This window comes from Lasiodiplodia theobromae (assembly GCF_012971845.1).
Source record: "Lasiodiplodia theobromae strain AM2As chromosome Unknown scaffold_20, whole genome shotgun sequence".
Lineage (NCBI taxonomy): Eukaryota > Fungi > Ascomycota > Dothideomycetes > Botryosphaeriales > Botryosphaeriaceae > Lasiodiplodia > Lasiodiplodia theobromae.
This window is the reverse complement of record NW_023336409.1, coordinates 387760-415485: the sequence shown is the minus strand read 5'-3', so window position 1 is coordinate 415485 and position 27726 is coordinate 387760. Positions and strand designations below refer to the sequence as shown.

The 27726-nt window shown below is 56.4% G+C and overlaps 9 protein-coding genes across 9 annotated transcripts; 6 read left to right on the top strand and 3 right to left on the bottom strand.

Moving 5' to 3' along the window:
• Nucleotides 1–281: 281 nt before the first annotated feature.
• LTHEOB_6906 (Short chain dehydrogenase reductase) lies at nucleotides 282–1320 on the bottom strand (the record flags this gene model as incomplete). Its single annotated transcript, XM_035516213.1, has 3 exons — nucleotides 282–480; nucleotides 535–823; nucleotides 876–1320. The coding sequence occupies 3 exons, from the start codon at nucleotides 1318–1320 to the stop codon at nucleotides 282–284; spliced, it is 933 nt and encodes a 310-aa protein (XP_035371873.1).
• Nucleotides 1321–2636: 1316 nt separating this feature from the next.
• On the top strand, nucleotides 2637–3547 carry LTHEOB_6905 (Pre-rRNA processing protein Utp22; the record flags this gene model as incomplete). The annotated part of the gene is made up of 2 exons (XM_035516212.1): nucleotides 2637–3145; nucleotides 3196–3547. 2 exons carry the CDS (start codon nucleotides 2637–2639, stop codon nucleotides 3545–3547), a joined length of 861 nt encoding a protein of 286 aa, XP_035371872.1.
• An 85-nt stretch (nucleotides 3548–3632) lies between these two features.
• Nucleotides 3633–5332, bottom strand: LTHEOB_6904 (Carboxylesterase; the record flags this gene model as incomplete). Its single annotated transcript, XM_035516211.1, has 2 exons — nucleotides 3633–4969; nucleotides 5020–5332. The coding sequence occupies 2 exons, from the start codon at nucleotides 5330–5332 to the stop codon at nucleotides 3633–3635; spliced, it is 1650 nt and encodes a 549-aa protein (XP_035371871.1).
• Nucleotides 5333–8441: 3109 nt separating this feature from the next.
• On the top strand, nucleotides 8442–10856 carry LTHEOB_6903 (Sugar/inositol transporter; the record flags this gene model as incomplete). Its single annotated transcript, XM_035516210.1, has 7 exons — nucleotides 8442–8554; nucleotides 8623–8907; nucleotides 8958–9092; nucleotides 9146–9528; nucleotides 9580–10125; nucleotides 10173–10338; nucleotides 10583–10856. The coding sequence occupies 7 exons, from the start codon at nucleotides 8442–8444 to the stop codon at nucleotides 10854–10856; spliced, it is 1902 nt and encodes a 633-aa protein (XP_035371870.1).
• Nucleotides 10857–11623: 767 nt separating this feature from the next.
• Nucleotides 11624–12727, top strand: LTHEOB_6902 (Zinc-binding oxidoreductase; the record flags this gene model as incomplete). Its single annotated transcript, XM_035516209.1, has 2 exons — nucleotides 11624–12147; nucleotides 12199–12727. 2 exons carry the CDS (start codon nucleotides 11624–11626, stop codon nucleotides 12725–12727), a joined length of 1053 nt encoding a protein of 350 aa, XP_035371869.1.
• Nucleotides 12728–13126: 399 nt separating this feature from the next.
• Nucleotides 13127–14173, top strand: LTHEOB_6901 (Short-chain dehydrogenase/reductase SDR; the record flags this gene model as incomplete). Its single annotated transcript, XM_035516208.1, has 4 exons — nucleotides 13127–13154; nucleotides 13220–13626; nucleotides 13691–13844; nucleotides 13911–14173. The coding sequence occupies 4 exons, from the start codon at nucleotides 13127–13129 to the stop codon at nucleotides 14171–14173; spliced, it is 852 nt and encodes a 283-aa protein (XP_035371868.1).
• Nucleotides 14174–15563: 1390 nt separating this feature from the next.
• LTHEOB_6900 (uncharacterized protein) lies at nucleotides 15564–17411 on the bottom strand (the record flags this gene model as incomplete). The annotated part of the gene is made up of 1 exon (XM_035516207.1): nucleotides 15564–17411. The coding sequence occupies one exon, from the start codon at nucleotides 17409–17411 to the stop codon at nucleotides 15564–15566; it is 1848 nt and encodes a 615-aa protein (XP_035371867.1).
• Nucleotides 17412–17989: 578 nt separating this feature from the next.
• On the top strand, nucleotides 17990–20484 carry LTHEOB_6899 (Mannitol 1-phosphate dehydrogenase; the record flags this gene model as incomplete). The annotated part of the gene is made up of 3 exons (XM_035516204.1): nucleotides 17990–19256; nucleotides 19649–19828; nucleotides 19877–20484. 3 exons carry the CDS (start codon nucleotides 17990–17992, stop codon nucleotides 20482–20484), a joined length of 2055 nt encoding a protein of 684 aa, XP_035371866.1.
• Nucleotides 20485–20683: 199 nt separating this feature from the next.
• On the top strand, nucleotides 20684–27320 carry LTHEOB_6898 (Peptidase C50; the record flags this gene model as incomplete). Its single annotated transcript, XM_035516203.1, has 8 exons — nucleotides 20684–21307; nucleotides 21371–21939; nucleotides 21994–22097; nucleotides 22173–22389; nucleotides 22441–22974; nucleotides 23032–23143; nucleotides 23285–23847; nucleotides 23903–27320. The coding sequence occupies 8 exons, from the start codon at nucleotides 20684–20686 to the stop codon at nucleotides 27318–27320; spliced, it is 6141 nt and encodes a 2046-aa protein (XP_035371865.1).
• Nucleotides 27321–27726: the final 406 nt, after the last annotated feature.

The following is a 27726-nucleotide window of genomic DNA, read 5'->3' as shown; positions in this document are numbered from 1 at the left end:
CTAGAGTTGATGCCGTTTATCTGCCGGAATTTGACAGTGACTGGGACGGGCAATTGCTGTACCCACCTGGTCCCGAGCTGTCCAATCACCTCTCCGGAGCATCTGCCTTGACTTTCACTCTCCAGGGCAGGGGAAACGCAACATGTTTGCATAGAAAGAACGAGAGAAAGAGAGTTGCATGGAGAATATTAAGGAGCCATATAACCATGATCTACGTAACTCCGGGCTTCATAAAATCATCTCTCTCTACCATAATACCAAATCTATCTCATGGTCGTCGATCAACCTTGTACTTCCAAGGCTCCAGTGACATGGAGAGTCTCGCCTGAACAATATGATCCATACGGGCTAGCAAGGAAGACGTAAGCGGTTGCGCATTCCACTGGCATGCCTGGACGGTTAAGCGGGGCTTCTCCGACACCGAGCCCCTTCATGACTTCCGGAGGGTTGCCCTTCGTGGCTGGCTGGAGCGGTGTCCAACTATACAACGTCAGTGTCACGTAACATTTAAAGCAAACGGACATCTGCACTCACATGATTCCGGGTGCGACAGCGTTGATTCTGATGCCATGTTTTGCCTGCTGCTGCGCCAGAGAGCGGGTAAAGGTGGTGATGGCGCCCTTTGTAGAGGAGTAGTCGACGAGCTGCGGGTTGCCCATGTAGGCAGCAACGGAGCTGGAGTTGACGATGCAATCACCGCGCTTCATGTGCTGAAGAGCGAACTTGGTCATGGCAAACACGGAAAGGATGTTTGTGCGGTACGTCTTTTCCACCGACTTCAGGTCGATGTCGCGGAACTCGTTGGAAATCTCCTGCATTGCGCCTGTGAAAATTGATTAGAGAATCAAAGGACAGGGGCTTCGATGAGAGCATACTGTTGTTGACCAGCACGTTCAGTTTGCCAAAAGCCTTGATGTGGCCATCAACGACCTTCTTGCACTCATCCTCGTCGCGCACATTCGAGGGCATGAGGTTGGCTTTTCGGCCGGCCTTCTCGATCTGGGCCTTGGTCCATTGGGCGTCCTTCTCTTCTTCGGGCAGATAGACGATGGAGACATCAGCACCTTCACGTGCCATCAGGATTGCCACGGAACGGCCAATGCCCGAGTCGCCTCCGGTGATCAGAACAGCCTTGTCCTTGAGCAGGCCACGGCCCTCGTACTCCTTCAGATAGGGCTTGCCGTCGTCATCCCAATATTCAAGCTGCGTGAAGTTGGCGGCAGGCTTCAATTCAGCGTCGAGGCCGGGTCCGCCTTCCTGGTTCTGCTCCTGAAGCTCGACGCTTGGGTAAGCGGTGATGGGCTTCTCTTGCTGCGACATTGCTTCGGGTGATTCGTAGCCTGTAAGCTTCGGAGGCCTTTCTTATTGATGTGTAGCTGGTCTCTGCTGGAGCTGGCTGGGAAAACCGAGAGGCGGTGTCCTCAGTTTTATACAGGGAGGCGTTTACGGAGTACAAACGTCATAAGTAGGTAAGAAGCGAAGCGGGCTGCAGGTGGTGACGCGACCGGACAGATTGTAAGCGGGCCCATCTTGTTAGAGCCGCCTTGACCACCGCGAGACAATTCTATCCCGACGGCGGCTGCTGAAGGTAGCAATGTCCTCTTCATGTACTGCAGATAAAGGGAAGGCGACGATGATGACCTGACGTCATCGTTACCGCACAGGCCCTACACTTCAACTGCACCCCTGCAATTTCGTCCATCCTCCTTCAACCACCGCATAGAGACTCAGAAGTACTCTTACGGTTGAAATTCTACTGGCAGCTTCTTTGAACAGCCAAATATTCAAGCATCATCCCTCCGAAAGAGTCTTCATGCCAGCCACTCTGTCGCGTGTGCACCATCACGCAGAGCCCACAATTGACGTTCTATGTCCTTGCCGATGTCTGGGCCGAGGGTGAAATCCTCTGTTCTAAATCAGCGGGCCTCGTGTTATTGAGTGCACCAAGAAGGCCAATTCTGAATCCAGAGAGAAATTTGCTGAACTCCAGGAACGCGGACATTTTAAAACAGATATATGGGCGTCTTGGATTTTCAGGTACCTCGGTCTTGAATCTAAACCGGTGGCAGCCCCTCACAAAGAAGGTGACAGCTGATATTGGTCTACCCGCAGGAGCCTACAAAACGTAAACCGCCAGTGAGAATTCCTTCATTGGGGGTCTTGGAGCTATAAATCAAATTAGTCTTTGAGGTTCGGAATGTCCTTGATCTATGGACCAAACAATATATCACAGATTCCTTACTTCGGTGATATTGGCTAAATGAACTTGGGGAGATGGCGGCCGCCCAAATCCTACATGACTTGGTAGGTCAAAGTACATCCAATAAGATGAAGCGAAGACGAGGACGGCCAACGACTGTGGGCAGCTGTTGGAGGCAGTTGGCTCTATTGAGTTCGTGAGTTCAGTGTCAATATTAATCGGCGGGGTCATACTGGGTGATGTAAAGCTCGGAAGGTGTCTGGCACTCGTGTGGGGCTACGGTGTGAACAGTCCAGTAGTGGTGAATGACATCCAGAGCATGCGTTTTAACACCCTCTCCCGGCCCTGCCACCCTTCTACAATCACGCACCTCCCCTTCGTACTTCAGACACCCCACTCTCAAGCCACAGTTATCCAACACAAACCCCCCGCAAATATGCCGTTCTGGAACCGCCGCCATCGCTGTATGCGCAACCTCGAGCGCGACGTCGCAATAGCCGCCGAAGCCGATCCCGCCCTGCTGGAGCCCTACCAAACCATGCTCAGCAGTGAATTTGGCGCCTCGATCAGGACCAACGGTATCGCCCGTTCGGATCCTCGCCCCGTCCCTGCAAGGAACAGCCGCTCAAGTTCCGTCCGAGACGCGGAGCACACCGACGAGCTGGACGACGACATCGAGCGCCGGCTCAGCATCATGGCCGGGCGCATGCGATCCACCAGGGCCAGCAGCGATGCCGACCGCGAAACTGCCGGAGCGCTTCGGAGCGCGACTGTGAACGGAAGGGTTGGTGCGGCGCGCACCCTTCCCACCGTCGCCTCTCCGCCGGAATGTCTTGACAGAGCGGGTAACCCTGCCCATGCACCTCAGACCAGCACCGCCCACCGTTTCGTCGAGCAGCAAGCAGATGAGACCACCATGGCCGCTGGCTTCGGCACCACCGCAAGGTAAGAAGCGCTTCCCCCTCATCACGGCGTTGAACTGACCAACCGCACAGTGTAGCTGGCCGCAGGATATCACCGAGCACCACCAGCACCAGCGCCTTAACCAGGCGCAGCTCAGGCAGCACTTCTGACCTGACCAGGTTCGCCGCTCTCGAGCCACCCTCCATCGACGAGCACACGCGCACCGAGGATATCGACCATAGCTCCGAGACCTCCTCCGTATCGTCGGACGAGGGCGTGTGGATCGCCGGCCAGGCGCCTCGCAGTCGTGACGAGCGTGTCCGGCTGCGCGCCGCCGTTCTGGACATGGAAGATAGGTTCGACAATCCAAACCGGGGCCCGGAATTCACAGTGATCGGGGATACTATTGGAACCGCACAGAGGGTCTGGATTGCCGACCTCTAAATTGACGTTCTCGTCCGGACGTAAAGGCATGAAAAAAAAAAAGAATCTGAAGGAGCCTTTCCATTTTCCTCCTCTTGTACCATATCTAAGATAACAGCTCTCTCAACACTTGGTGCGTGTTGATAAACGCAATCCCCTCCTTTCTCCACGTATCAGCTTCCAGGAAACTCCCATTCGCATTCAACACGATATTCACCGGGTCCGCCAGGTCGTACTTCGGCCAATACGGCAGCGTCGAGACGTCCCCATCCGCCGTCCCATTCACATCGCCATTCGGGTCGCCCGTCGCCACGAAGTTCGCATACGCCCTGCCGATCCCCAAGCTCAGCTCCTTGTACTCGGGGTACGGGCCCAGGGCGCCGCTGATGTTCTGGAAGGAGAAGACGACGTTGCAGAAGTGATTGGCGCCGGTGACGGCGCTCGCGTTCCACAGCGGCGTGTCGAAGCGGTAGCTCCACACGTCCTGGCCGGCGCCCGTGTACGCCTCGGCCATGGCGCGGCGCTGGGCAATCATGACGAGGTCGCCGCCGATGGCGCCCGAGCGGCGCCACTGCGTGCCGTACTGGGCGAAGGGCTCGGCCGGGTCGACGTGGAAGGGCGGCTTGGGCGTCGTGGCGTCGTCCGGGTACAGAGCGAGCAGGCGGCGGACGGTGGGCGGCGAGAGGGCGTAGTTGCGCCAGGAGAGCAGGCTGTTGGCGAGGCTGGACGCGTTGTTGAGGTTGTTGCGGATCGAGAACGAGGTCCCCTCGTCCGTGTTGGCGCCGGTGAGCAGCGGCACCTTGATGAACTTGCCGTCTTCGCGCAGGTCCGACGGGTAGCCCGTCAGGAAGTCGCCATCGACGAGCGGGTTCCACACGTAGCTCGGGTGCGCGCCGTGCAGCGTCGCGGCCGGCAGGTCGCGCAGGCACGACAGCGGGTCCGACGCGCCCCAGCAGCCCACCGTGCGCGTGAGGTTCTCCATGGCCGCGTTGTAGTAGGGCAGCGTGTTGAGCGAGGCGCCCGTCGGCCCGCCCGATTCGAGGATGGCGCTGGAGAAGAGCCCGTCGTCGCGCCCGTCGTACGAGTGCAGGTGCAGGGCGATGCTCTGCGCCCCCGCGCTCTCGCCCCAGACGGTGACGCGGGTCGGATCGCCGCCGAAAGACGCAATGTTCTCCTGCAGCCAGCGGAGCGCCATTCGCTGGTCCAACAGCCCCGCGTTGGCGCTGCCTTCGGCCAGCAGCTGTGCGGATTGCAGGAAGCCCCAGATGCTCAACCGGTAGTTGATGCTGACGCCGATGAACGGCTGGCCTGACTCCTGCGCTGTCTTCACGATGCCGGACAGATTGTACTGAGGATCAGCCCCTGAGCCGGCAGAGAGACCGCCGCCGTAGATCCAGACCAGCACGGGTAGGCTCGTGTTGGTGTATCCACTTGGCCGGACGACTGCAATTTGTCAGCAAAATCCAACGTCTGAATGTTGAAGATCACTGTACTGTTGAGGTTGAGGCAGTCTTCATCGTTGTTGTTGGTGATGCCCAAAGTGCTCTTGTGTTGGATGCAAGTGTGTCCATACTCAGTCGCAGCTCTGACTTCGGAAAATGACGTGTTTAGCGATTGCGGCCATCTGAAACGCAATTGGCCAACCGGCGGCTGGGCAAAAGGAATGCCGAGAAAAACATCTTGATCCCAGCCGGCTAAGTGACGGCCTTCGTACGTGCCATTGATCGTCTTGGCCGTAGGCGTGGAAGAATTGGACAGCGCAGACGCCACCCCTGCGAATATCGCCGCCGCGGAAAGACACCTCATGCTGAATGAAACAAGAAATGATGCCGGAACTACGAATGAAGGGAAAGAAGAGAGAGAGAAGAAATAAGTACCTATCTATGTCACTGCCATGTCCATCTTGGACTGCGGCTAAATCAGCCACCAAGTGCGAGGAGTGGATGGATTAATTGCTCCAGCGGATTTGGTCCCGGTAGTTTGCCCGGCCGCCACAGGCGCATAGCTCACGGGAACAGCTCGTGCACTTTGCGGGGAGAGATTGGCAGGCTGTGGAGATGTGAAATGCGGGGAAATTAGCCGCATGTGGTCAAGGCGCCGTTGCCGACATATGAGCTTCCGTTTCTTGTGTTCTCTTAATTTGGCTGTCCGCTTAAAGTCTTGGCGACATGGCCATTCTCTTCGTATATGGAGTTCATGGAGCGAGGAATTTGGCGAGTTGTGGGTATGCCATAAGGAGATCTGGAGTTGAAGCGAAGTGGAAGCCAGTGTCAGCTCGCTGTTCTCATTTCTTTGGTGTCATCGTGTCGCCTTGTTCTGTTTTTTTAAGTAAGCTGTGTGTCGACTGGACAGTCAATTGGGTAAAATGAAATATTACTGGTCTACCGTATGTAATACAAGCTGCCTAAAGGTTCCGTGTCTGGAAACTTACTAAGTAAGAATACGTCTAGAGGATATGCTGGCCAAGTAATTTTTCCGATGCGGTTCTGGCAAGGGTCATCAATTGGTGCTACTTATGAAAGGCTTACAGTGGAGATGTGTGGGTTCTGGCGTTATCTTTGGAAGGGCAGGTGACTCTCCTGTGGCTTTCTGGATCCATTCAAGCGCGCGTAATTCAGCCGCGATAAGATAGCCTGTTTAGCAAGCTTCCCATTAGAAAAAGAAAAAGCATTAAGGTGCTTCTTGACCCCTGGACATGTCAGCAAAACTCCGATGGGGCAGACGATCATCCGTATTTACGGATTCTTCCCGTACGCCTTGTTGTAACACGGGGATTCCTCTGCAAAGAGCGCAATGTTTCAAGAGCGAAAAGCTAACACTCCAGTAGTAGTCCATAGCAGAGCAGTGCTCGACTTTGAAACGTTGTTGCTTGGTGATGAATGAATGTTGTCGCATTCTTTTGGGTCAAGTGGGGAAAAGGTTGGGGCAGTGACGTGCATGCACCACCCATCTGGTCCACCCATCTGATCGGCACGTCATCGCATCACCCAGAATTTTCCATACATAAGTTCTGTGGAACCGAAAGGTTCTTCTAGTCTCACTCGCGTCAAGTTCCCACAAACAGGTTGCGATCTGGGTCCGATCGGCCGAGGAGAAAGAGTCAGTGATGCTCACCCTTGCTTCCTCCCCTGAAGACGACAAGACTGTTACGCAGGGTGTGACGAACCCAATGTCGCCATTAGCGTGGCCTTTATCTAGCCTCCGGGTTCCCTTGGAGCAGCGTCCGGTGGCCGCTCCCGTTATCGCGGTTGCCGCTACTCCTGCACATTCGCCAACAGGTTGGTACTTGGCGCGATGTCCATTCTAGCGGGCCCATAGCTGAATGCGAGCTGTAGAACGATGACCCCTGCACGTTTCCCCGCAATCGATGCACCGCCGTTCATACCAACAGTGCCGGCGCCGGGGCGCTGGTTCGACGCCGTCTATTGGCGGGCCGGAGGCAATGGTTTCGCAGCAGGTCGCTAACGCCGGCGCGCAGACGTGCTGACGGACAGTCGGGCTAAATATCTCGACGAGCAGTTATCAGCGTCGTTGGTTTTGAGGTGCTAACGCCCAGCTAGACCGCTGATAAGCTTGGGTGCGGGTGGCGGCAGCACGGCCCCATTGGTGAGCGCCGCAAAAGCATCAAAGACAATTTGTCCGATATACGCGTACTACGTTGGGCTTGTGGCAAAGGGAGGATGGAAGTTCATTAGTGAAGGTGATACAGCCCCCTTCGAAGCTCAGCTTCACTTCTCTATTTGAATGCGGCGCTCTGGCACTCCGATCCCCGACATTCATCTCCGGGGAATATTGATTAGGCAGCCGTTGTACTTGGATGCGGTGCAGCACTGGATGTTCGTCTTGTGGCACAGCAGCGTCTGTCGCTGCAGCAGACGCGTGCGCGCCTTCGACTCGGTTCGTCCCAGCTCAGCGTGCCGGGATTCCTGCAGGGGTAAAGCGTCGTACGTACTCCCCACGTTCGAATGGAGGAAGAGTCGAGGCCGGGAGAGCATGGCGTGAGATTGCGGAAGGCTCGGCACGGCTTGGAGCTGAGCAGTCGAGATGCTTTCAGGTTGCTTACACGGCAGAAGAAAAATTAAGATGAGTGGCAGGGTGGGTGAGGCTTGGCCGCCGAGCCGCACTGTTGCAGCGGCCCCCGTATCTTTGACCAATGGCTTCCGGGGCCCCGTGGGCGAGCGCGGCTATTCGATCAAAAAGGAATTCCCGCGCCCTCGCCGCAACCGTCAGGCATCCCACTCGAAACAAGATCCAACTCTGCTGCCAAGCACCCATGAGACGGCTCCGCAGATATGCCGAAGTCATGATTCGGGGCACCCGAAACGGCGGCATTCTGCCTCGTGGCCGCCTGCTGCGTGGTTTTCTCTCGTGCATGCATGGCCTAGCGAGTGAGCAACAATAATCAAGCCGTCAGCCGTGATCCAACAGTGACATTGGGCGGACGTGGCGTTCTCCACCACACGCCTCAGCGGCGTCATCCTCTCCGCACCCCAGACACGGACACGCCGAGCGGGGTTAGAGCCTCTCCATCCCCGCGCCACACGTGCCCTCTCCACGGCTTGGCGCATCTTGGACCCAAGCCGGCCAAGGCCGGCCAAGGCTCGCGCTCCGCACGGCCGCGCCGGGTTCGGTCAAAGCAGTGAGACCCAACTGTACAACATTTGTCCCGACGCTTTCGCCCTTCACCGCCGGCCTGGTCGTTGACTCTTGCCGCCAGGGATCGCCTGCCCCAGCTCCAGTCCGCTTCGGGCATCCCGCGTAACAGTGGCTGAAAGGATTCTCTTGTGCCCAGCAAGCCTCGACGCTGTTTTGGGGACGTCTCCCGGACGGCATGATCGCCAGCATGGCCATATAATGAGCTTAGGCCGGCCTTGTTTCTGCCGCACGCTTTTTCTCTTTGATTCCCGCGGCAACCATGTCGGAGAAGATCGAGACAAAGGACGAGATCTACCATGAGGAGGCCATCACTGGCGAGGGCCGTCGCGCCACAATCACCTCGTTGAACTTGAACAAGAATCTCGATGCCAAGTAAGCTGAGCTGGACCCGCTTCGCCGAGGCGCAAAGCTTTCTCGAAGCCCTCTGACAAGCCATGCAGGGTCGCAAATCCTCTTGCCGACATCCCGTACGACACCTTGATGCGCGATGTCGAGCAGTTTGCCCGGGAAAAACATCTCGAGGACATCACCGACATCCTGAAGAAGGGCGCCCTGGTTGCCCAGAACCCCTCGAGGTGGCAGGAGGTCGAGGGCTTGACCGACGAGGAACAGGCCTACATCCAGCAGGAGCACGACCACAAGTGGAAGCATCCGCTTGCTCTTTACTTCACCATCATTGTCTGCTCCATTGGCGCTGCCGTCCAGGGTTGGGACCAGACCGGATCGTGAGTGAAGCTTCTGAAGTGACGCTTGGCTTCTGCTGACAGGGCTGCAGCAACGGCGCAAACCTTTCTTTCCCTCAAGAATTCGGCATTGGCCATGGCGAGGACCCAAGCCACCCCAACTACACTCGCGATAGCTGGCTCGTTGGTGTCGTGAATGCCGGCCCCTATCTCGGATCCGCTTTCATGTGAGTTTACTGCACCGGACACAAGCGGCGTGTTACTGACACCTGCCTCTCAGTGGCTGCTGGCTTTCGGACCCCTTCAACTATTACCTCGGTCGTCGTGGTACCATCTTCTGGTCCGCCGTCTTCTGCGTCCTGACCCCGATCGGAGGTGCCATCACCCGGAACTGGTACCAGCTCTTCATCACGCGCATTCTCATGGGTATCGGTATGGGTCTGAAGGGTGCCACGGTGCCCATCTTTGCTGCCGAAAACGCCCCAGCCAGAATCCGCGGTGCCCTGGTCATGTCATGGCAGATGTGGACAGCCTTCGGCATTTTCCTGGGATTCTGCGCAAACCTTGCCGTGTACAAGGTCGGTAAGATTGCCTGGCGCCTGCAGATTGGCTCTGCCTTCATTCCCGCCGTCCCGCTCGTCCTGGGTATCTACTTCTGTCCTGGTAAGCCGTCCAACGCCCCATGCTCGGAAAGTGTCGTCTAATTCGAGGAAGAATCGCCGCGTTGGTACATGAAGAAGAACAGGTACCGCAAAGCATACGAATCTCTTTCGCGACTCCGCTTCCATCCCATCCAGGCCGCTCGTGACCTCTACTACATCCACTGTCAGCTTGAGGTCGAGGCGGCCATTGTCGGCGAGTCAAACTACGTGACTAGATTCATCCAGCTCTTCACCATTCCCCGCGTCCGCCGTGGCACCCTGGCTTCTTTCGTCGTCATGATTGCGCAGCAGATGTGCGGCATCAACATCATTGCCTTCTACTCGTCCACCGTCTTCAGAGAGGCCGGAGCCAGCCAGAAGGAAGCCTTGATCGCCTCGTTCGGATTCGGCCTTGTGAACTTCGTCTTTGCGTGGCCCGCCATCTGGACGATTGACACGTACGGCCGTCGCACGCTCCTGCTGTTCACATTCCCGCAAATGGCGTGGACGCTGCTCGCCGCCGGCTTCTGCTTCTACATCCCCAACGACAGCAAGGCTCACCTGGGCCTCGTGGCTTTTTTTATTTATTTATTTGCGGCATTCTACTCTCCTGGAGAAGGTAAGAAACCAATGTATACATGTGTGGCGTTGACTGACACAAAAAAGGACCGGTGCCCTTCACTTACTCCGCAGAGGTCTTCCCGCTGTCCCACAGAGAAGTCGGCATGGGCTGGGCCGTTGCGACGTGCCTTTTCTGGGCTGCCATATTGTCCATTTCGTTCCCTGCCATCCTCCAGGCGTTTAAGCCTCAAGGCGCGTTCGGCTTCTATGCGTGAGTTTTCCACCCCTTGCCTCCTGATAGCCAAAGGATCACGATGCTGTGGAACGGGATCCGTGGTGGCCAAATTGCATGAATGATGATGGAGGATGTCTGAGGATCCGGATGCCTAAGACAGGAAGATGTCTCAGGCATCCAGATCCTCCATCACCCAGATCCTCAGACATCCAGTCCTCGGCATCCAGATCCATACCATCACACTCCCCTTACAATCAGAGCCTTACTAACACGCACACAGCGGCCTCAACGTGGTAGCTTTCGTGATGATTTTCTTGTTCGTGCCCGAAACCAAGCAGCGTACACTTGAAGAGCTCGACTATATTTTTGGTCTACCCACATCAAAGTTCATCTCGTACCAGACGGGCAAGGCGCTGCCTTGGTGGATCAAGCGTTACGTGCTCTTCCAGAAGGATGCCAAGCTCGAGCCGCTGTACCACTTCGATAAGGGCATCGAGGGCGCAGAGGCGGACTCGTCTGACAACGAGAGGGCGGTTACGGAAGTCAAGATGTAGAGAGCTTGTATTACGGAGATGTCTGGCTGAAGATGTCTCGGTTGGGTTGATCAGTATACGGAACAGATTGAGATTGAGATATCATATTACAATGTCTAATGACCTATCGCATACAGAGGGATATTGCGGCTAGCGTGAATTTATTTTTCTCATCCCATCGGTAGTTGAAGCTACCGTCCGGACGTGAATGTATGATTATTAATTCCACATTCAAACCCGGATGATGGTTTCAACTACCTATACATGTCCTTTTTGATTAGAAAAACACGAAGAAGGTACTTACGCCATATTGTTCCGGGGCCCTGGTATTCTTTGCGCTAGCCATCGGCTGCAGCCTCGTAATCTGCTTACAAACGCGGACTGACTCGCGGCGTCGATCAGTGCCAACGCCTCGGGCTGACTAACGAGGTGTGTCAGGATGGCGCAAAGTAATCAGGCGAGAGGACGTGGAGAGAGGACCATGGTGTTGCGGGAGGCGCCGGAGCGCCCCCTGGCTTGGCTCGACCAATGACGTAGTGGTTTCCGCTAGCGTCCGTTAACTAATCACCCCCGCTCGCATTTCGCAGCATGTGGGGGCCCATCTGGGCCTCGAGAGTAACTGAGCAGCTACCGCAGTCGTGACTTCTTATTTAAAGGGCTTCTTCTCGGCCCAATTGACGCGGCAACCACCTCCAAGAGCTTCCACTTTCCTCTCAACTAACCTGTAAGCTTCCAAACACCACCATTCGCTCTCTCACTTCGCTAACAACAGTTCAGATCTGTCGACCATGTCCGGAAGCATGAAGGCCATCAAGATCCACGGTCAGGGCAAGGCGTCGGTTGTTGACACGCCCGTTCCACAGCTGCGTCCCGGCACCGTGCTCGTCAAGCCTGTTGCCCTCGCGCTGAACCCCACCGACTGGAAGCACATTGCGTTCGTGCCCGGCACCGAAGGCTGCACGTCGGGGTGCGACTACGCAGGCGTGGTGCAGGAGGTGGGACCGGGCGTGACGAGCATCAAGAAGGGCGACCGCATCGCCGGGTGGACGCATGGCGGAAACTGCAACAACAAGGAGGACGGCTCGTTCGCCGAGTACCTGGTCGCAAAGGAGGGCATCGAGCTCAAGATCCCCGAGGGCGTGAGCTTCGAGGAGGCGGCGACGCTGGGCGTGGGCATTTCCACCGTCGGCCAGGGCCTGTACCAGTCGCTCAAGCTGCCGCTCCCCAACCAGCCCGCCACTGAGCGCTTCCCCGTGCTCGTCTACGGCGGCAGCACCGCCACGGGCACCCTGGCCATCCAGTTCGCCAAGCTGTGAGCATCTCCCATTCTCGTCCTAAAGCAACGCTGACAAGTGACGCACAGCTCCGGGCTCGAGGTCGTCGCTACGTGCTCGCCGCGCAACTTCGACCTGGTCAAGTCGCTGGGCGCCGACGCCGTCTTCGACTACAACTCGCCCACAGTGGGCGCCGACATCCGGGCGCACACGGGCAACAAGCTCTACCACGCCTTCGACTGCATCGCCGAGGGCAACTCGGCCCAGATCTGCGCCGACGCCCTCTCGGCCGACACGTCGGCTAAGAAGCCCGTCTACAGCGCCCTGCTGTACCTCGAGATGCCGCGCAAGGACGTCGAGGCCAAGTACACCCTCGGCTACACCATCTTCGGCGAGGAGGTCAACAAGCCCTTCATTCCCAGCACCCTGCCCGCCAGCCGCGAGGACTACGAGTTTGGCTGCATGTTCTGGCGCCTGTCCGAGCAGCTGCTGGCCCAGGGCAAGTTCAAGGTGCACACCCCGGACGTCAGGGGCGGCGGCCTGGAGGGAGTGCTCGAGGGCTTGGAGGAGCTCAAGCAGGGCAAGGTCAGCGGCAAGAAGCTGGTCTACAAGTTGTGAGCCGATTGTTATGAAATGAGGAACATGAGCAAACCAGTATACAAAATGGCTTTTCACAATTATTCAACTACCCTTGACATGAGCGAAAACCAAATCCACACTAGCTTTACTTTTCTGCAGCAGTATCAACCTTTAAACTCGAGCTAATGCTGTTGCTTACCAACATGCATGCGGGCAGGGGGTGGGGCGAGGGTGACGTAAGACCGGAGCTAGGCGGAGATAGGAAATAGCTGTGCCTACCGGTGATGCTTAACTCAAGCCTCCCGCCTTATGCACTAACACCGCTGCTAAAATCCATGACGGCACTGTTATTCCCGGTCCAAACAACACTTATATAGGCCCCATTGGGCGGCCGCAGTTTCACTTCGACAGAAACTTTGAACTTTAGCAGAACCTACCATGGCACCTCTCGTCTTTTTCATCACCGGTAAGTCATTGAAATCATTGAATACTCATAAACGTAGAAGAGAAGCTCTCTAATACCCCGCACAGGCACCTCCACCGGCTTCGGCAACGAGTACGTCAAGATCTGCCTGGCCAACGGCCAAAAGGTCGTCGCAACCGCGCGCAACTCGTCCAAACTCTCCTTCCCGGGCGCCGACTCATCAAGCCTCCTCCTCGTCGACCTCGACGTGACCAAGAAGGACTCGATCGACGCCGCCTTCCGCGCCGCCCTCGACAAGTTCGGCCGCGTCGACGTCGTGTGCAACAACGCCGGTTACGGCCTGTCGGGTGTTTTCGAGAGCCTGTCGGAGCAGCAGATCCGCACCCAGATGGAGGTCAACTTCTTCGGCCTGATCGACGTGACCAGGCGCGCCATGGAGATCATGCGCGACGAGCAGAAGCCCCAAGGCGGCCTCATCCAGCAGGTCACCAGCATCGGCGGTCAGAGGGGTGTGGTGAGTTCTTGACTGTTCCCTCCCCCCTTCTTTTTTCACCAAAGCTGATTTAGGGTCCTTGTAGCCCCTGTTTTCGACGTACTGCGCCTCCAAGTGGGCCGTCGAGGGCTTCACCGAAGCCGTGTCCAAGGAGGTCAAGCCCGAGTGGGGCATCAAGTTTACGTGCATCGAGCCCGGTGGATTCAGGACCGACTGGGCCGGCAGGAGCATGGACTTTGGTACGTCTTTCGATCGACTTTTCCCGCATTTCGGATCCGGATCACTGACGGGCTGCTGCTGAACAGGCGAGCCTCACCCGGCTTACGACCACCTCAATGCCAAGGAGATCATGGGCAAGCGCCACGGCACCCAGGCCGGTGACCCGAAGAAGGGCGCCCAGGCCTTTTATGACCTTGCTGTCATGCCTGATCCGCCCCTGCGCTGTGTCATCGGCACTGACGCCTACGCCGGCATCAATGAGAAGCTGGACGCGTATCGGGAGAGCGTGAAGAAGTACGAGAAGTTGAGCAATAGCACCGACGTCGATGGCTACAAGAAGCCAGAGTAAGCTGGAGTCATTTACCTCTCAGTAAGGGGGTAACTGTAGTAAAAATTAGACTGGCTGGTGTTGTAGGAGAAATGCAAGGCATTTTCTTTCCTGGTTTTTCCATTGCACAGTAAAGGCGCGTATGCAAAGTCAAGATCTCTCTACTGTGAGATATAAAGGGTGGTTTAAGGGCTCAATTAATCATGAAAGTTGATTCTGAAGTATTGAAAAAAGATTCTAAGAAAAAGTGTCTGACTGGCATACGAGAGAGGATACGCGTTGTACGATTATTACAAAATACTTTGTATGAAATTGCGCCATTAATTTGTAGATGGGTGCCGTAGCCGAAAGATTGCGTGAAGAATAGCAGGACGCTCAAATTAAGGATAACCATGCCTTAGCTTTTTTGTCAAAAAAAAAAAAAGAAAGAAAGATAACACATGAGCAGCTTGAGCTATCGTTCGGATGTGAATGTAGAATTATTCAGTTGCCCATGAGATGAACGGAAAACAAATCCACACAAGTTTTCGGCTGCAATACCCTCTGTAATGCCCGCCGCTGTCGTATTTTCATTGATGGGATATTTATCCCTTCTGTTGCTTTTTTGGCCGTTAAATATGAAGATTGTAATATCCAGTCGCTTCAGAGAAGGAAACTCGAGAGCCAGAGAAGAAGAGGAAAGTCCTAGTTGTCTAGGCTTTATTTCAAACAGATGGTGAGGACAGCTAAATCATTGGCGACAGGGGAACATTAAAGGATAACCAGACCAATTAGGCCAGGCAAGGAGAGCCGCTTGTTTCTTAAAACAGGAACAGAAGTGTATAGTAGACTAGCTCTGGTCGTAATCGATAAGTTTCTAGCACGGTTGTTGAAAAGCAAACAAGAGAAACGAAATGGTTGCCAATTACATGTGAATATTGGGACGAAAGGATTGCAAAGGTGTTACAAATCGTGACAAACGTATGATATATCGACGGAAAATGATAAAGCATGGAAGGGGTATAAGATGAACTGGGGAAAGTGAAAGCGAGAAGGGCTAAGCCCACAAGTCTGTCCGGAAGACAATGGCGCAATGGCATTGAAAATACCCGAGAGGCAATTTTTCCAGGAATAGCGGCTGCATGAACGTCTGGGTTCTGACCTGCCACCAGATCAGAGACAAGGAGGCATCCAACCAATAAATATCCCTGCGCGATCCGGATGACCATCCTCGTCCTCGCTTATGCATCCCCTCCCCCATCGCTCAATCGCGCAGTTTTCGCTCAGTGTGGAAACCGGAAAAGCCTGCAGCTCCATCACACCACGACGACCAACCGAGGAGGGGAATTCGAAACCCCTCAACACGCGAGAGGGGAGGAGGAAAGCCACAAACCAGAAGACACACCACCACCGGAAATTTCCGCCGTCGTCCTCAGCGGGACCCGCAACCGAACATGGAGCCTTCGTCGTACCCTGTCCCTTCTTCCTCTTTCAGTGCCAACGCCATGTCGGTATCGCAGTCCAGGGCAGTCCTATCGCCATCGGCGCCACCACCACCACCAGGGTAGCCACTCCAATCCCAGCCCTCCACCCACGGGCCCCCGTGTGGTTCAGCAGCAGCCACCTGACCTCCTGAATCTCCACAGCCGGCCATGTCCAGCGACGGACTGCAAAGACCTATTGTGACGTTCTCCGCCGGCGGACTCACCAACTGACGCTGGCGTTGCTGCAGCAGTTGCGGCGGCGGCAGCGGCAGCGACAGCGGCGGTTGACCAGACATGCCCCCTAATCCTCCTGCTGCCCCCAAAAACGCGAACCGCGGATCCCACGCACCCACCTCGACGGCATCGGCATCGAACATGTCCATGACCAGCCCGTTGACCCGGGCCAGCTCGCGGTACCGCTGCTCCATGTGCGCGTTCCACCTCCTGACGAACCCGTTGCGCGCGGCGACGAAGGCGTCGAGGTCGGCGTTCTCGCGCGCCACGCGGGCGCGGTGCAGGTAGTTCGCCGCTCCGCACGGCAGCGTTTCGGCCGGGTTGGTGGTGATGCTGGTGTTGGAGAGGAGGAGCGAGGCGCATTCGAGGTAGACGCGCTTGAAGGCCGAGAACATGCGCGCGACGGGCGGCTTGGGCGGGATGGGTTCCGAGCTCGTGGTGAGGGTCTCGAAGGCGCTTTTGTAGGCGAGGAAGTCGGTGTGGATGGGGTGTTGTTGGGCCGGGATGAGGGTGCTGGTGAGATCGCAGGTCCACGAGGGTGGAAGCGGGGCGGCCATGGCGGCTGGGGAAAGGTCGCAAGGGGCTGAGTACGAAGTGGTGGTGGTGGTGGTGGTGCTGCTGTTGCTGATGCTCCTAGTGGCGAATTTGGCAGGGCTGGTGCCCCAGCAGGTGTAGAAGGGCTCGCCTTTATAAGGCGGCTCAAGGGAGGGCCTAGTGATGTTTCGGAGAGACATCAGGGGCTGGGTGATGAGCTTGAAGTTGGCAAGTGCCTTGGCCGGCGACCAGCGGTCGAAGCGCGCGCACACAACGCGGACGGTGAGCTTGTGCAGGTTCTGCGCACGTGCGAGGTACGGAAGGATTGCGGAGATGCTGTCACGCAAGTCGTACATCTCCACCTCTTCAGACCAGCCGTCCAAGCCGCTGGAGTTGACGACAATGACTTCGAGATTGAAGTTCTTGACACGGGAGAAGTCGAGCTGCTGGCGGATGTCCAGTGCTTTGGTGATGTCCCGGTCCGGGTCGTTGTGGGAGCTTTCTTCAGCGCCGCGGGGACGATACAGGTATCGATTGCGGATGGTGGCTCCCAGTTGGCCCACCTCGATATGGAAGGTTGTGCAGGCATACAGATGGTCCCGGGCCTCGGAGGCGATCTGTTTGTTGACGAAGAGCAGCGGAAGGTAGTCTCGAAGCTTCTCGGGCGGGATCGCATTGGGGCGGTTGCTGACGACGGCGCCGGGCTGCAGGAAATACTTGTATATCTCCATGCGTAGCTCGACGGGAAGCTTGAGGAAGTAGCATGGGCCCTGCGGCGTATTCACATGTTCAGGGCACAGCTCGAAGTACGGAGGCGGCGGGTCGTAGATGAAACGGCGTTTGCAGCGTGCTCCGGTTCTGACATCGACAAGGTACTGGCAGGTGCCCGGGCGGAGCAGCTGGTCACGGTGCTGGTGACATGTAGGCAGATAGCCAGGCTGGGCGACCTTGGCCTTGTTGGCGCATCGGCGGTTGGTCTTCTTGCTGGTGCCCCAGCAGATGTCGGCAGCGGTCACGAACGAGGCCATGCTGGAGCATGAACGAGTCTGCGAGCAGCTGCACGGAGCGGTTTAAGTAAACGGCGGGCGGCTGTTGAGGCGGCGGCTGCATTGAGCCCCAAAAAGCTGGGGTAGTGATCGACGGGGAAACATGCAGGAGCTGTGCCACAGGCGCTGGTTGCCGGTGGGTTACACGACGTGGGTTTCAGCGTCAGGCACAGTGGTTGACGGCGGCCGTGGGTCGTATATCTAGTGCGGCCTCGCAAGGGCTGGTTTCGGAGGCAGCAGCGCCGCCCGGCTGGGGCCGGGAATTTATGCACGATGGACAGGTTGCGGTGCTGCGTTGCAAGATGCGAGTAATCTCATGAGTGGACCGTCACGCAAGATGCTGCGGAGGCAGGGATGCATCCATCCGGCTGGCCAGCAAACGACCCACTAGCACGTGACTTGGAGATGCGGGGCGCTGGCGTCCATCCAAACGGGCAGCTACTGGCTGATAGGCTGGCTCCAGCCCAGATAAGCCCACGTAAAGAGCGGAGTAAGCCGGAAGCACAGAGCGCACATTTAACCTGCAATGTGCGACCCCAGCTGGTGCTTTTCATTTGACCATGGCTGCTTCCAAGCCCTTCACTGTCGCCATCGTTGGCGGCGGCCTGGGCGGTGTCGTTCTGGCCATTGGCCTCCTCGCCCAGCGGGTCCCTGTCCACATCTACGAAGCTGCAAAGGGCTTTGGCGAGATTGGTGCTGGCGTTGCCTTCGGCATAAACTCCGTACGCTCGCTTGGTCTGGTTTCGCCCGCCTTACTCGAAGCCTATGCCAAACATGCAACCTTCAACGCCACCCCTGGGCTCCAGAAGACCTTCCTCTCCGTCCGCTACGGCATGTCGACGGGAGACGACAAAGGCGCAGGCGAATGGTGTTTTGATCTGAACAGTGATGACCCTTGTTCCGCCTTTCCCGCGAGATGCTGTGTGCACCGCGCCAAGTTCTTAGACGAGATCATCAAGCTGGTCCCTGAGGGCACCGCCTCTTTCGGCAAGTCCCTGACGAAAATCGACGAGGAGGGTGCTGGCGTGCGGCTGCATTTCTCCGACGGCACGTCTGCGTCCGCCAACGCCGTCATTGGATGCGACGGCATCAAGAGCAAGGCGAGGCTCTTTGTCCACGGACCAGGAGCCCAGCCCGTCTACACTGGCGACTATGCCTACCGGGCCATGGTGCCATGCGAAGTGTTTGAGAAGGCCCTGGGTCGCGAGCTGACTTTCAACGGTCAAATGTACGTGGGGCAGGGTGGATATATCGTCACTTACCCCGTCGACCACGGCCGCCTCGTCAACGTGGTCGCCTCTCGAAGCAAGCCCGGCAGCACGTGGGACCATGAAGCATGGCTCCTGCCGTCGACCGAGGAAGAAATGAGAAGCGAGCTCCGAGGATGGTATCCACCTCTCGTCAGCCTGCTTGCTGCATACAGCACCAAAGAAAAGTGGGCACTCTTTGACTACCCGCATCAGCGCCAGTACTGCCACGGCCCCGTGTGTCTCTTGGGAGACGCTGCCCATGCAACCACGCCGCATCTCGGAGCTGGGGCGGGGCAGGCCATGGAAGATGCTTATGTCCTGAGCCGTCTCATAGGAAAAGCGGAGAAGGCGGACGACTTGGCCAGCATGTTTCAGGCATACGATGCCGTTCGCAGGCCACGGACGCAGCAGATTGTGCAATGGAGCAGATTAAGCGGGCACGCGCTTGCTTGTATGGAAGAAGGCGTCGGCGACGATTCTGCAAGAATTGAAGACGTGTCGAACCAGAGATTCAGGGCCGTGTGGTACGAGGATTTAGAGAAGGAGTTGCAGGAGGCGACGGCTCTGATGGTGTCATGTACGTAGGTAGCCGGTGGCACAAGAGCCCTAATTCCCTCGCCAATTCTTCCCGAAAACGGGCACCTGATTCTTGGTAAGCTCAAACGGGCCGTCCCTCATCAAAGTGTCTTGGAGCAAAAATTTGGGGGCGCGGACGAAAGAGGCCGGGGTCCGCAGCACAGTGAATCACCACCCACGGCACAGCAAGTCGGCAGAACTGTTCCATTTCGGGCCGTTCCAGTCGTGGTCGTCCTTTGTACGGATTATTGAAGCGGGGTCGATTTGGAATCCTACGGCACGGCTAGTGCAGCGCCCACGCAAGCGCCCGCCTTCTTCCCCCCTAGCCTTCGTATCAACACTCCCGTTCGCGAATCAACAGTGGGCAGCCCGTGCCACACGCGGCAGAGTCAGTTCGCAGGACTGTTCACCGCGAAAGCCACTTCTTCACCGGGGGAGACATGGCCACCAACATGAGACACTTGGACGAAGAGGCTGCCGCCTGGGAGGCTGACCCAGCCTGCCTTCGCAGCTGCGAGCTGGCGTACGAGGCTCTCATGCAGCATGTCCCGCAGCTCCAGCCAGGGGTGAAGAGTACGCGTGACGGTTGTTTCCAAGTCGGCGTGCGCTAACAGGCAACAGAGCCCGACATAATGGAAACAGGCTGCGGAAGCGGCATCCTGTCCGCCATGCTGGCGCCGCATGCCCATACCCTCACCGGGACCGACATTTCCGAGGCCATGGTCGCCGCTTTCAACGCGAATGCTGCCGCGCGAGGCACAGAGCACGTAGAGGCGATAGCTTACGATGCAAGCGATCCCGACTTTACCGCTGCGCCAAATGCCATGGCCCGGCTGATACAGAAGGTGGACGGCAAAGCACCCGAGGATCCTATCCGATGGGATCTGCTCATCAGCAACACCCTCACCCATCACTTCGCCGACATAGACCAGTGGATGCAGATCGCATATTTCTGCCTGGCGCCCAATGGGCGCGTGGTCATGGTCGATTTCGAGGACACTGGGCCCGACGCAGCACTGTTCCACCCTCCGGGGAAGCGAGAAGCCGTGGCGATGCGCGGCGTGAGGCCAGATGAGATAGCGAAATGCTTGAAGGATGCGGGCTTTGTGGACGTGTCAGTCAAGAGGGTCTTTTCCCTGGAAAAGGCTGTGGACCCAGCCGAGGCGGGCGGGAGGACGTTGATCGAGTTTCCATTTGTGTTATGCCAGGGGACCAAGCCGATGCGGTAGCACAGCTCAATTGAAGCAGCAATTGCGACATGATGAAAACTCGAAGACGCGCGACGCGACGCGCATGGGCTTCGCCGTTGCTCGGCCAACCCGGCCAGCTCCCGCGCGTCTTGGCGCCGCCCAGCCCACCAACACCACTGCGTCACCCCCACAACCCTTCCCATGTGTATTTTCTGCTTCACCACCCACCCTCGCCCAAATGACGGCTACCAACGCAAAGCCCGTGCGCCCCGACCTGCACGCCCTTAAGCAGGCCCTAGCCCACCACCAGACATGCTCCGACGCCGCCGTACAAGCTCTCCAGGAGCTGCTGGGTGCTGCCGGCAAGCCTACCGCTGCCCAGGCCAAGGAGAATCTTAAGCCGCGCCCGGGTCGGACACAGGAGCCAAAGACAACAGCGAGACCGCGGTCCAAAACGAAGACCAAATCCGACGCCGACGCCGCTCCCGCCCTTGCTCCGCGCGAGAAATTCCTCCTCGCCACCGAAGTCGTCAATTCCTCTCTAAAGGCGCTCAGCGATGCATCAAAGCCCCAGCCGAAATCCCACCCTCGGGCTGCTTCGGCCACGGCACAGACTCAGCGTTCGCGCACCACCTCCAATACCTCGGACGCGAAACGGCCGCCTGCGCAAAGACCACTATCGAACGAATCTGCGAAATCATCTTCGCACTCATCAGGAAAGTGCGGGGGAGCGCCCGCCAGTGTTGTTGCCGTCGCCGAATGCGCGCGCCTGGCCTTTGCATACTTGAGGACTTCGGAGGCATGGAAGACTTCTGGGAAAGACATGCCGGCATTGCAGCTAGAAACTGGCATGCTGTCGCTGGTCGGGAAGCTTCTTTCTCATGGATTAGATACCCTGGCTGCTAAGGAACTTCGTGTTTTAAAGAGACGGTTGGAAACCTATCTGCGGCCGACGAAAGAGGCTTCTGGCAGTGGAAAAAATGAGGGCGAGGAAGCGGAGAAGGAGACTCTGGCGAGCTTGCTGAACTTTGGACAGATTGACATGGCCAGTCCGGCTCTACAACTCGCCATCAGTCACCAGCTATACGTTTTCAAGATTATCTGCTCCAGCAAGCGCCCGTCAACCATTGAGTCCGCTCGCGACTTCCTTCGGACTTCTTCTCCCTCGTCGCCTATCAACATTCTCCTGCAACTTGGCGACAGGCCCGGAAACAAAGAAAAGGCTGCGCGTCAGTTGGAAAGCTTCGCTCAGATGCTCCTCTCCCTATGCCCCAGCATTTCAAGCTCTGAAGACTCTAGCGCTTGCGACAAGGCATCAAGCCCTTCTCCTGATGTTGCCTTCGAACTTCAGGCCCTAGCATTCGACGCCCGGTCGAAGTGGTGGAAGCTTTCCGGCCATCAGGGAGATGCTCAAAAGGAACTCCTCGAACCCTTTTCGAAGTGTATTGCAGCCTTTTCGAGACGATCTAGCTCGCCACCGTCAGACAAATACAGGTTAGCGAGTACGAAATTGGAGGCTTTGGAGTGTGCCACTGGTGCCAAAGCGAGAGATCGGAATGTGTGCACGGTCATGAGTTCGCTGGCACAGGCGGCTGAATTGGGCGAAGTGGCTATGAGTTGGATCAAAAACCAAACAGCATCCTCCAACGGCCGTCAGTTTTCGGATGCAGCCAAGGCGGCCTCTTGCATTCGAATTGCAACATTATCCCTCGACAACCAATCCCCAGGCGGGGCAATTGAGGAACTTGAAGGTCACATCGATTCTGCTCTCAGGAGTTTGGAAGGAAGCTTGAAAGGGGACTCTGCCGATCTGGACACTTTGTTGACGGAGGTCTCCAGCCTGAGAAGAGCAGCAAGCAAGACTTTGATTGAGACTGAAGGCGATCCAGAATTCCAAGAGAAGTGCTTTTCCATCATCTCTGAATGCACCCATTTCCTGGCCAGGTATATTGGAACTGCTCCAACCGAAGGATCGGATCCACAGGCCTTCACCAGGCACAGCGAGAGGCTCCAAATTGCGTCGAAAGCTGTCAAAGGATTCCTTGACTCTGTAACAGCAAGTTGCAAAGCCCTCATATCCTCGGAATCAGTCAATTGGGATGCTTTGGACCGCACGCTAGAGGACTGTCGGTTCATCCTGAACGAACTTGAGACTCCGTACCTGGAAAACCCCAAACAACGACAGCAGTTTTCGGTTAATCTCGGGCGACCTTTTGTGAAAATTTCCGGTCTATACTGGTTGTTGTTCGCATTCTTCAGGAAGAAATCGCCTTCCAACGAAGCTCTGCTCCAGTCAATACAGAAGTCTGTTGAGACCCTTCTCAACCGGCCGGAAGAAGACAAGAACTCAGGTCTCCTCCTCTTGAAGCTTGAAAAGTTTGCAGAAATCCTTGAGGAGATGCGCAAGTATGATGACGCAGAAGAAGCATACAGCAACTCGATCCGTACGCAGATTGCCTCTGGTGCCCTCAAAGAAGCCGCGGAGAAGGCCTCGACTGGATCGTTCCAGAAAGTGATGCTGGAGGGCAGGTTGGCAAATTTCCTGAAAACAGCAACCTCTCTTCACCTCCTCTTACTCCGACAAAGTCAGACGAATTTTGAAACCCCCCTCCATTTCGATCAGGAAGGGCTTGAGCTGGCCGAACGAGCAATACTCTTAGAAGTGCAGCTGGTTCTGTGCTGTGAGACGTACGCGAAGGTCCGTAAGTCCAATGTTGCCCTTAACAGGTCTATCTCCGACCTTCTTCGGATACTATTCGAAACCTACGATATCTCCAAATACCCCCTGCGGCGCCAACGGGTTTCTACACACGTTCTGCGTCTCGGCGCGGATTGTCAGGATATCATCGGCCAAGAGCTCTTCTCAGAGGCTGTTGCCTGCAACATTGAAGCTGGATCACCTCTTAACCTCGACGCGGGTCTCGGTCAATATCAGCAGCACTATGCAGCATCTCACAAGATGAGCATCGCTTTGCTGAAGTGCCCACCTTCGGTCGACGAGGTACAGGAGCCACTCCGCACCTGGCAAGATATCTTCGATGGCGTCGATTCATGGACCCAGTTGGCGACCCGTGTCGACGCCTTTGAGGCTTGGATGTCTCAACTTCAAATGGTGTCCGACTTCTTGGGTATGAAAGGCATGGATTTTCTGAGGGTACCAGTTCTGTCGACCATGAGCAAAGCTATGGAACTGCAGGAGCCTCCGGATTGTGGCAAGTTGGTTCAGTCACTCGCTAGTCTGGGAGCGCAATATGTGCGCCTTGGATACTCCGGCAAGGCCGGTACCGTCCTGGCCAAGGCCCAGGGTATTTTAGAGACTAGGGACGTGCCAACAGAAGCTGTTTTGCAGTGGCATCTAGCTTACGCAGAGTATATGCTGGTTCTTGGCAATCTCGAAAAATGGTACGAACTCGTATGGCGCTCTTTACAAGATCTACAGGACACTGACCATTTGCAGTGGAGAAACATTGTCTGCAGCACGCGACCTTGCCGAAAGCGATCCAATGATCTCCTCAATGGCGACACCGAAAGCATCTTTCTCGACCAAGCTTCGGTATAACAAGCTGCTTTCCGAGGCGTCCCATGTCTACTCCCTTCTCTCCTTGAGCTCGGGCTATCCTAGCGAGGCACTAGCATATGCCAAGCAATGCGTGAACCTCAATAGGAAGATCTGGCTTACAGTGGAGAACCGTAAGCCAAGAAGCGACACGAAGGATCCCACCAACCCTGATGGCGAACTTGAAGAGGTCGCCAATGGAATGGCCAAAATCTCCGTCCAGGGAGCCGTTGCTCCACCCACAATGTCGATGACCCACGGAGCGCTCACTGGAGCTGCATTCTGGTCTTTTGTGCCCTCAATATTTCGCGGGCTTACTCAACTTGCCAGCGTATTTGCTCATCAGGGGATGCTGCAGGAAGCTGTCTACTTTTCAGAGCAAGCCTCCAAAGTTGCGGCTGCCGTAGAAGCAGATTCTTTCATGGTCCAGAACCTCAGCAGTACTGCGGAGATGTACCTTGAGAGCAACAGGGTGGACGAGGCCTTGCAATGCTTGGAAAAAGCCAGTGCCAATGCCGAGCAGCTCCCCTCGAGCATCGACCTTGCGCGATTCCATACGACGGGTGCTCAACTCCGCCAACTAATGGAAGATGATGACGACGCGGTGGAGAAATATGACAAGGCAAACAAGATCATCCAAGATCTCTCGGACCCTGCGTTCATCCAGAGCCTGGAGAAGCTGTCCAACGGGGAAGCTGAAATCTCGACCAAGATGTCCAACATGAAGCTCGAGGAAGAGCCACCCAAAGGTCGCAGGGCCCCTGCAAAGACGGCAAGGGCTAAGAAGACAACGACCAGAACAGGGTCAAAGACTGCAACACGAAAGACTGCTGTCGTCGACAGCGTACCAGAGATGCCGCAGAAGACAGCGCATGCATGCCCTGCGCTTGAAGGTATTCAGGCGACCATCATCTGCCGTAAAGCGTCTTTGCTCCTTGCGAGGGATCGTCTCGCAGAGGCTGTAGCTTTAATCGAAGAAGCAGCAGAATTGAAGCTCGGCCAAGAGGCAGCGGTTCAGCACCAGTCGACCCGCTTCCGGTCACTTATGTCGGAGGCCATGAGGGAGATCGCAGCTGACTTCACATTCAACGCACTCCCTGAATCCACCATCTCTTTCCCTGCCCTTTCCAGAGGCGATCGAAAACTTTCTGAGCCGTCTCAGGCAAGACCCTCCTATCTATCCATAGCAGATACTCCCTCACCAGTTGTGCCTGTTGCAAAAAAGGGCGCGAGGGGCAAAAAGGCCCCCAAGGAAGATTTTGCCGCCCTCCTCAAGAAGGCGCGAGACTGCATTGCCGAGGTGCAAAGCCAAGCTGTTCACATTTCATCTACATCAGCAGTGCAGCGTGTGTGTAGCATGCTGAATGAGGTTACCATTCTCCTCTCCGCTACTACCCCCAAAGGTGTCAAGGGCTCTCTGCATCCCTTATACGCTGCGTACCTCACGGAGCTTCCGAAGACGAATGCGTCCAAACTCGAGCAGGAAGCTATTTCAATTGAACATCAAACGGTTAGCCGCGAATCACTCATGACCTGGCCGGGGGTCATAGATGATCAGGATACCCCCATTAAGCTCACTGCTGCCGAATTTCAAACCGAGTATGTCAATATCATCCCCCAAAGCTGGACGGCGGTTTCGCTGTCTCTCAATGAAGCACGGGATGAGCTCTATATCACGCGCTACGTGCCTTACCAATCTCCTTTTATCTTGAGGCTTCCAATGGCTCGCCACAATTCCCGCGATATTGATGAAGAGATTTTCGGTTTTGAGGAGGGCAGGGCTGAGCTCAAAGAAATAATCGACCTCTCAGACTTCAGCACGCGGAATGTTCCGGACCTAAGCAAGAAAGGAGCTAAGACGGAATGGTGGGCTGAGCGCGAGGCTCTCGATGCTCGTCTGGGCGATCTGCTTGCGAATATTGAGAACATCTGGCTCGGTGGCTTCCGTGGAATCTTCAAGAAGAAGGGCGACAGAGCTTCACTCAGCAGGTTCTCCAAAAACTTTGAGAACATTTTGGACAGGCACCTTCCTAGTCGTCAAGGCAGGGGAACGAAGTCAAAGACGAGCCTGGACTGGAGAATCCTGGAGCTGTTTGTGGGGTTGGGTAATCCAGACGATGGTGTGGATCTGGATGAGCCGCTCATGGATCTCGTCTACTTCGTGGTGGACATTTTGCAATTCAACGGCGAGAGGAACGCCTACGACGAGATTGACTTCGATTCAATCATCATTGAGATGCTGGACGCTTTGCGGGCCTTCCATGAAGCAGCGGAGCCAACGTTGAATCAGCACACCATTCTGATCTTGGACAAGAACCTCCATGCCTTCCCCTGGGAGTCTCTGCCTTCTCTGCAATCACTCTCCATCTCGCGTCTTCCGTCCATGTCCGCGCTCCGTGAGCGCCTGCTCACCGCACGCGCAAGCAAGCACAGCAGGACGCCTTCCTCTTCGGAAAACGAGGACGACGTAAGCGATGACGTGCAACACCCGAGTGGCGGCCACCATATCGCCATTGCCACTCTCACCGGTACGAGCGTGCTTAACCCCGGAGGCGACCTCACGCGCACCCAGGAGACACTCGCTCCACACGTCAAGGCTGCGCCTGGCATGTGGCATCACCTGATCGACCGTGTACCGGACGAATCAACGTTCGAGACATCCCTCGTGAAGAAGGACGTCCTCCTCTACTTTGGTCACGGAAGCGGTGCCCAGTACGTCCGCGGCCGCACCATCAAGAAACTACTCTGCAGCCGCCGCGGCGCCTCATCCCGGTCTCCCTCTTCCCTCGGGCCAGACGATGAGCAACACCAGCAACCAGGAGGGCAGCCACTGGCAACCTCGCTCCTGTTTGGCTGCAGCTCCGCGCACGTCACCGACAACGGCGCCTTCGAGCCCAGCGGCATGCTGTGCGCCTACCTCACCGCCGGCGTGCCCGCCGTGCTCGGCATGCTCTGGGACGTCACGGACAAGGACTGCGACCGCTTCGCTGTGGCGACTCTGCAAAAGTGGGGACTGTTCGAGCAAGACGAAGTGGAGAAGGAGGACGAGCACGATGAAGCCGTGGCGCCGAAGACGCCGGCGCGGCGCAGAGCGGCATCTGGCTCGAAGACGCCGAGTAAGAGCCGGAGCCGGAGTAGGGGCGCGTCGAAGAAGGATGCCGGAGCCGCCGAGCGGAGGGGGCAGGGAGTGGATGGGTCGTCGAAGAGGCAGAGGATGGGCTTGGACGAGGCTGTGGCGAAGAGCAGGGGGGCGTGCTATCTGCGCTATTTGAACGGCGCGGCTGCCGTGGTGTATGGGATCCCGGTGTTTTTGGAGTAAAATGGACTTCACATCTGAATGCAAACTAGAGTAAAGGTTGGGGGAACGTTCTGGGTTTGGATGCCAAGCGCAGAGGAGGGGGCGTAGAAGGTTTGCGTTTACCATTAATTTGATCTTCTTTTTGTCATTGCTGCTATCGTGCTGTGCATTCACACGGCATTAATGTTGAGATGATATTATTTGGAAATGGTCCCTCTCAGTGCCTGTGAAAGGCCTTTGCGTTCTGAATGCCGATATTCGTGCTAGTTTGGTGCCAGGATGGAGACTTGCCGAGATTAACCATGAATTACTTTAGAGAAATGGCGGACCTCTACGCTAATGAATAGTGTTTCAACTCTCAGTTAGAGGGTGAGCTATTATCTGCCGTGATTCTTAGGAGGTGGACTATATAGGTAATTTAACTTTT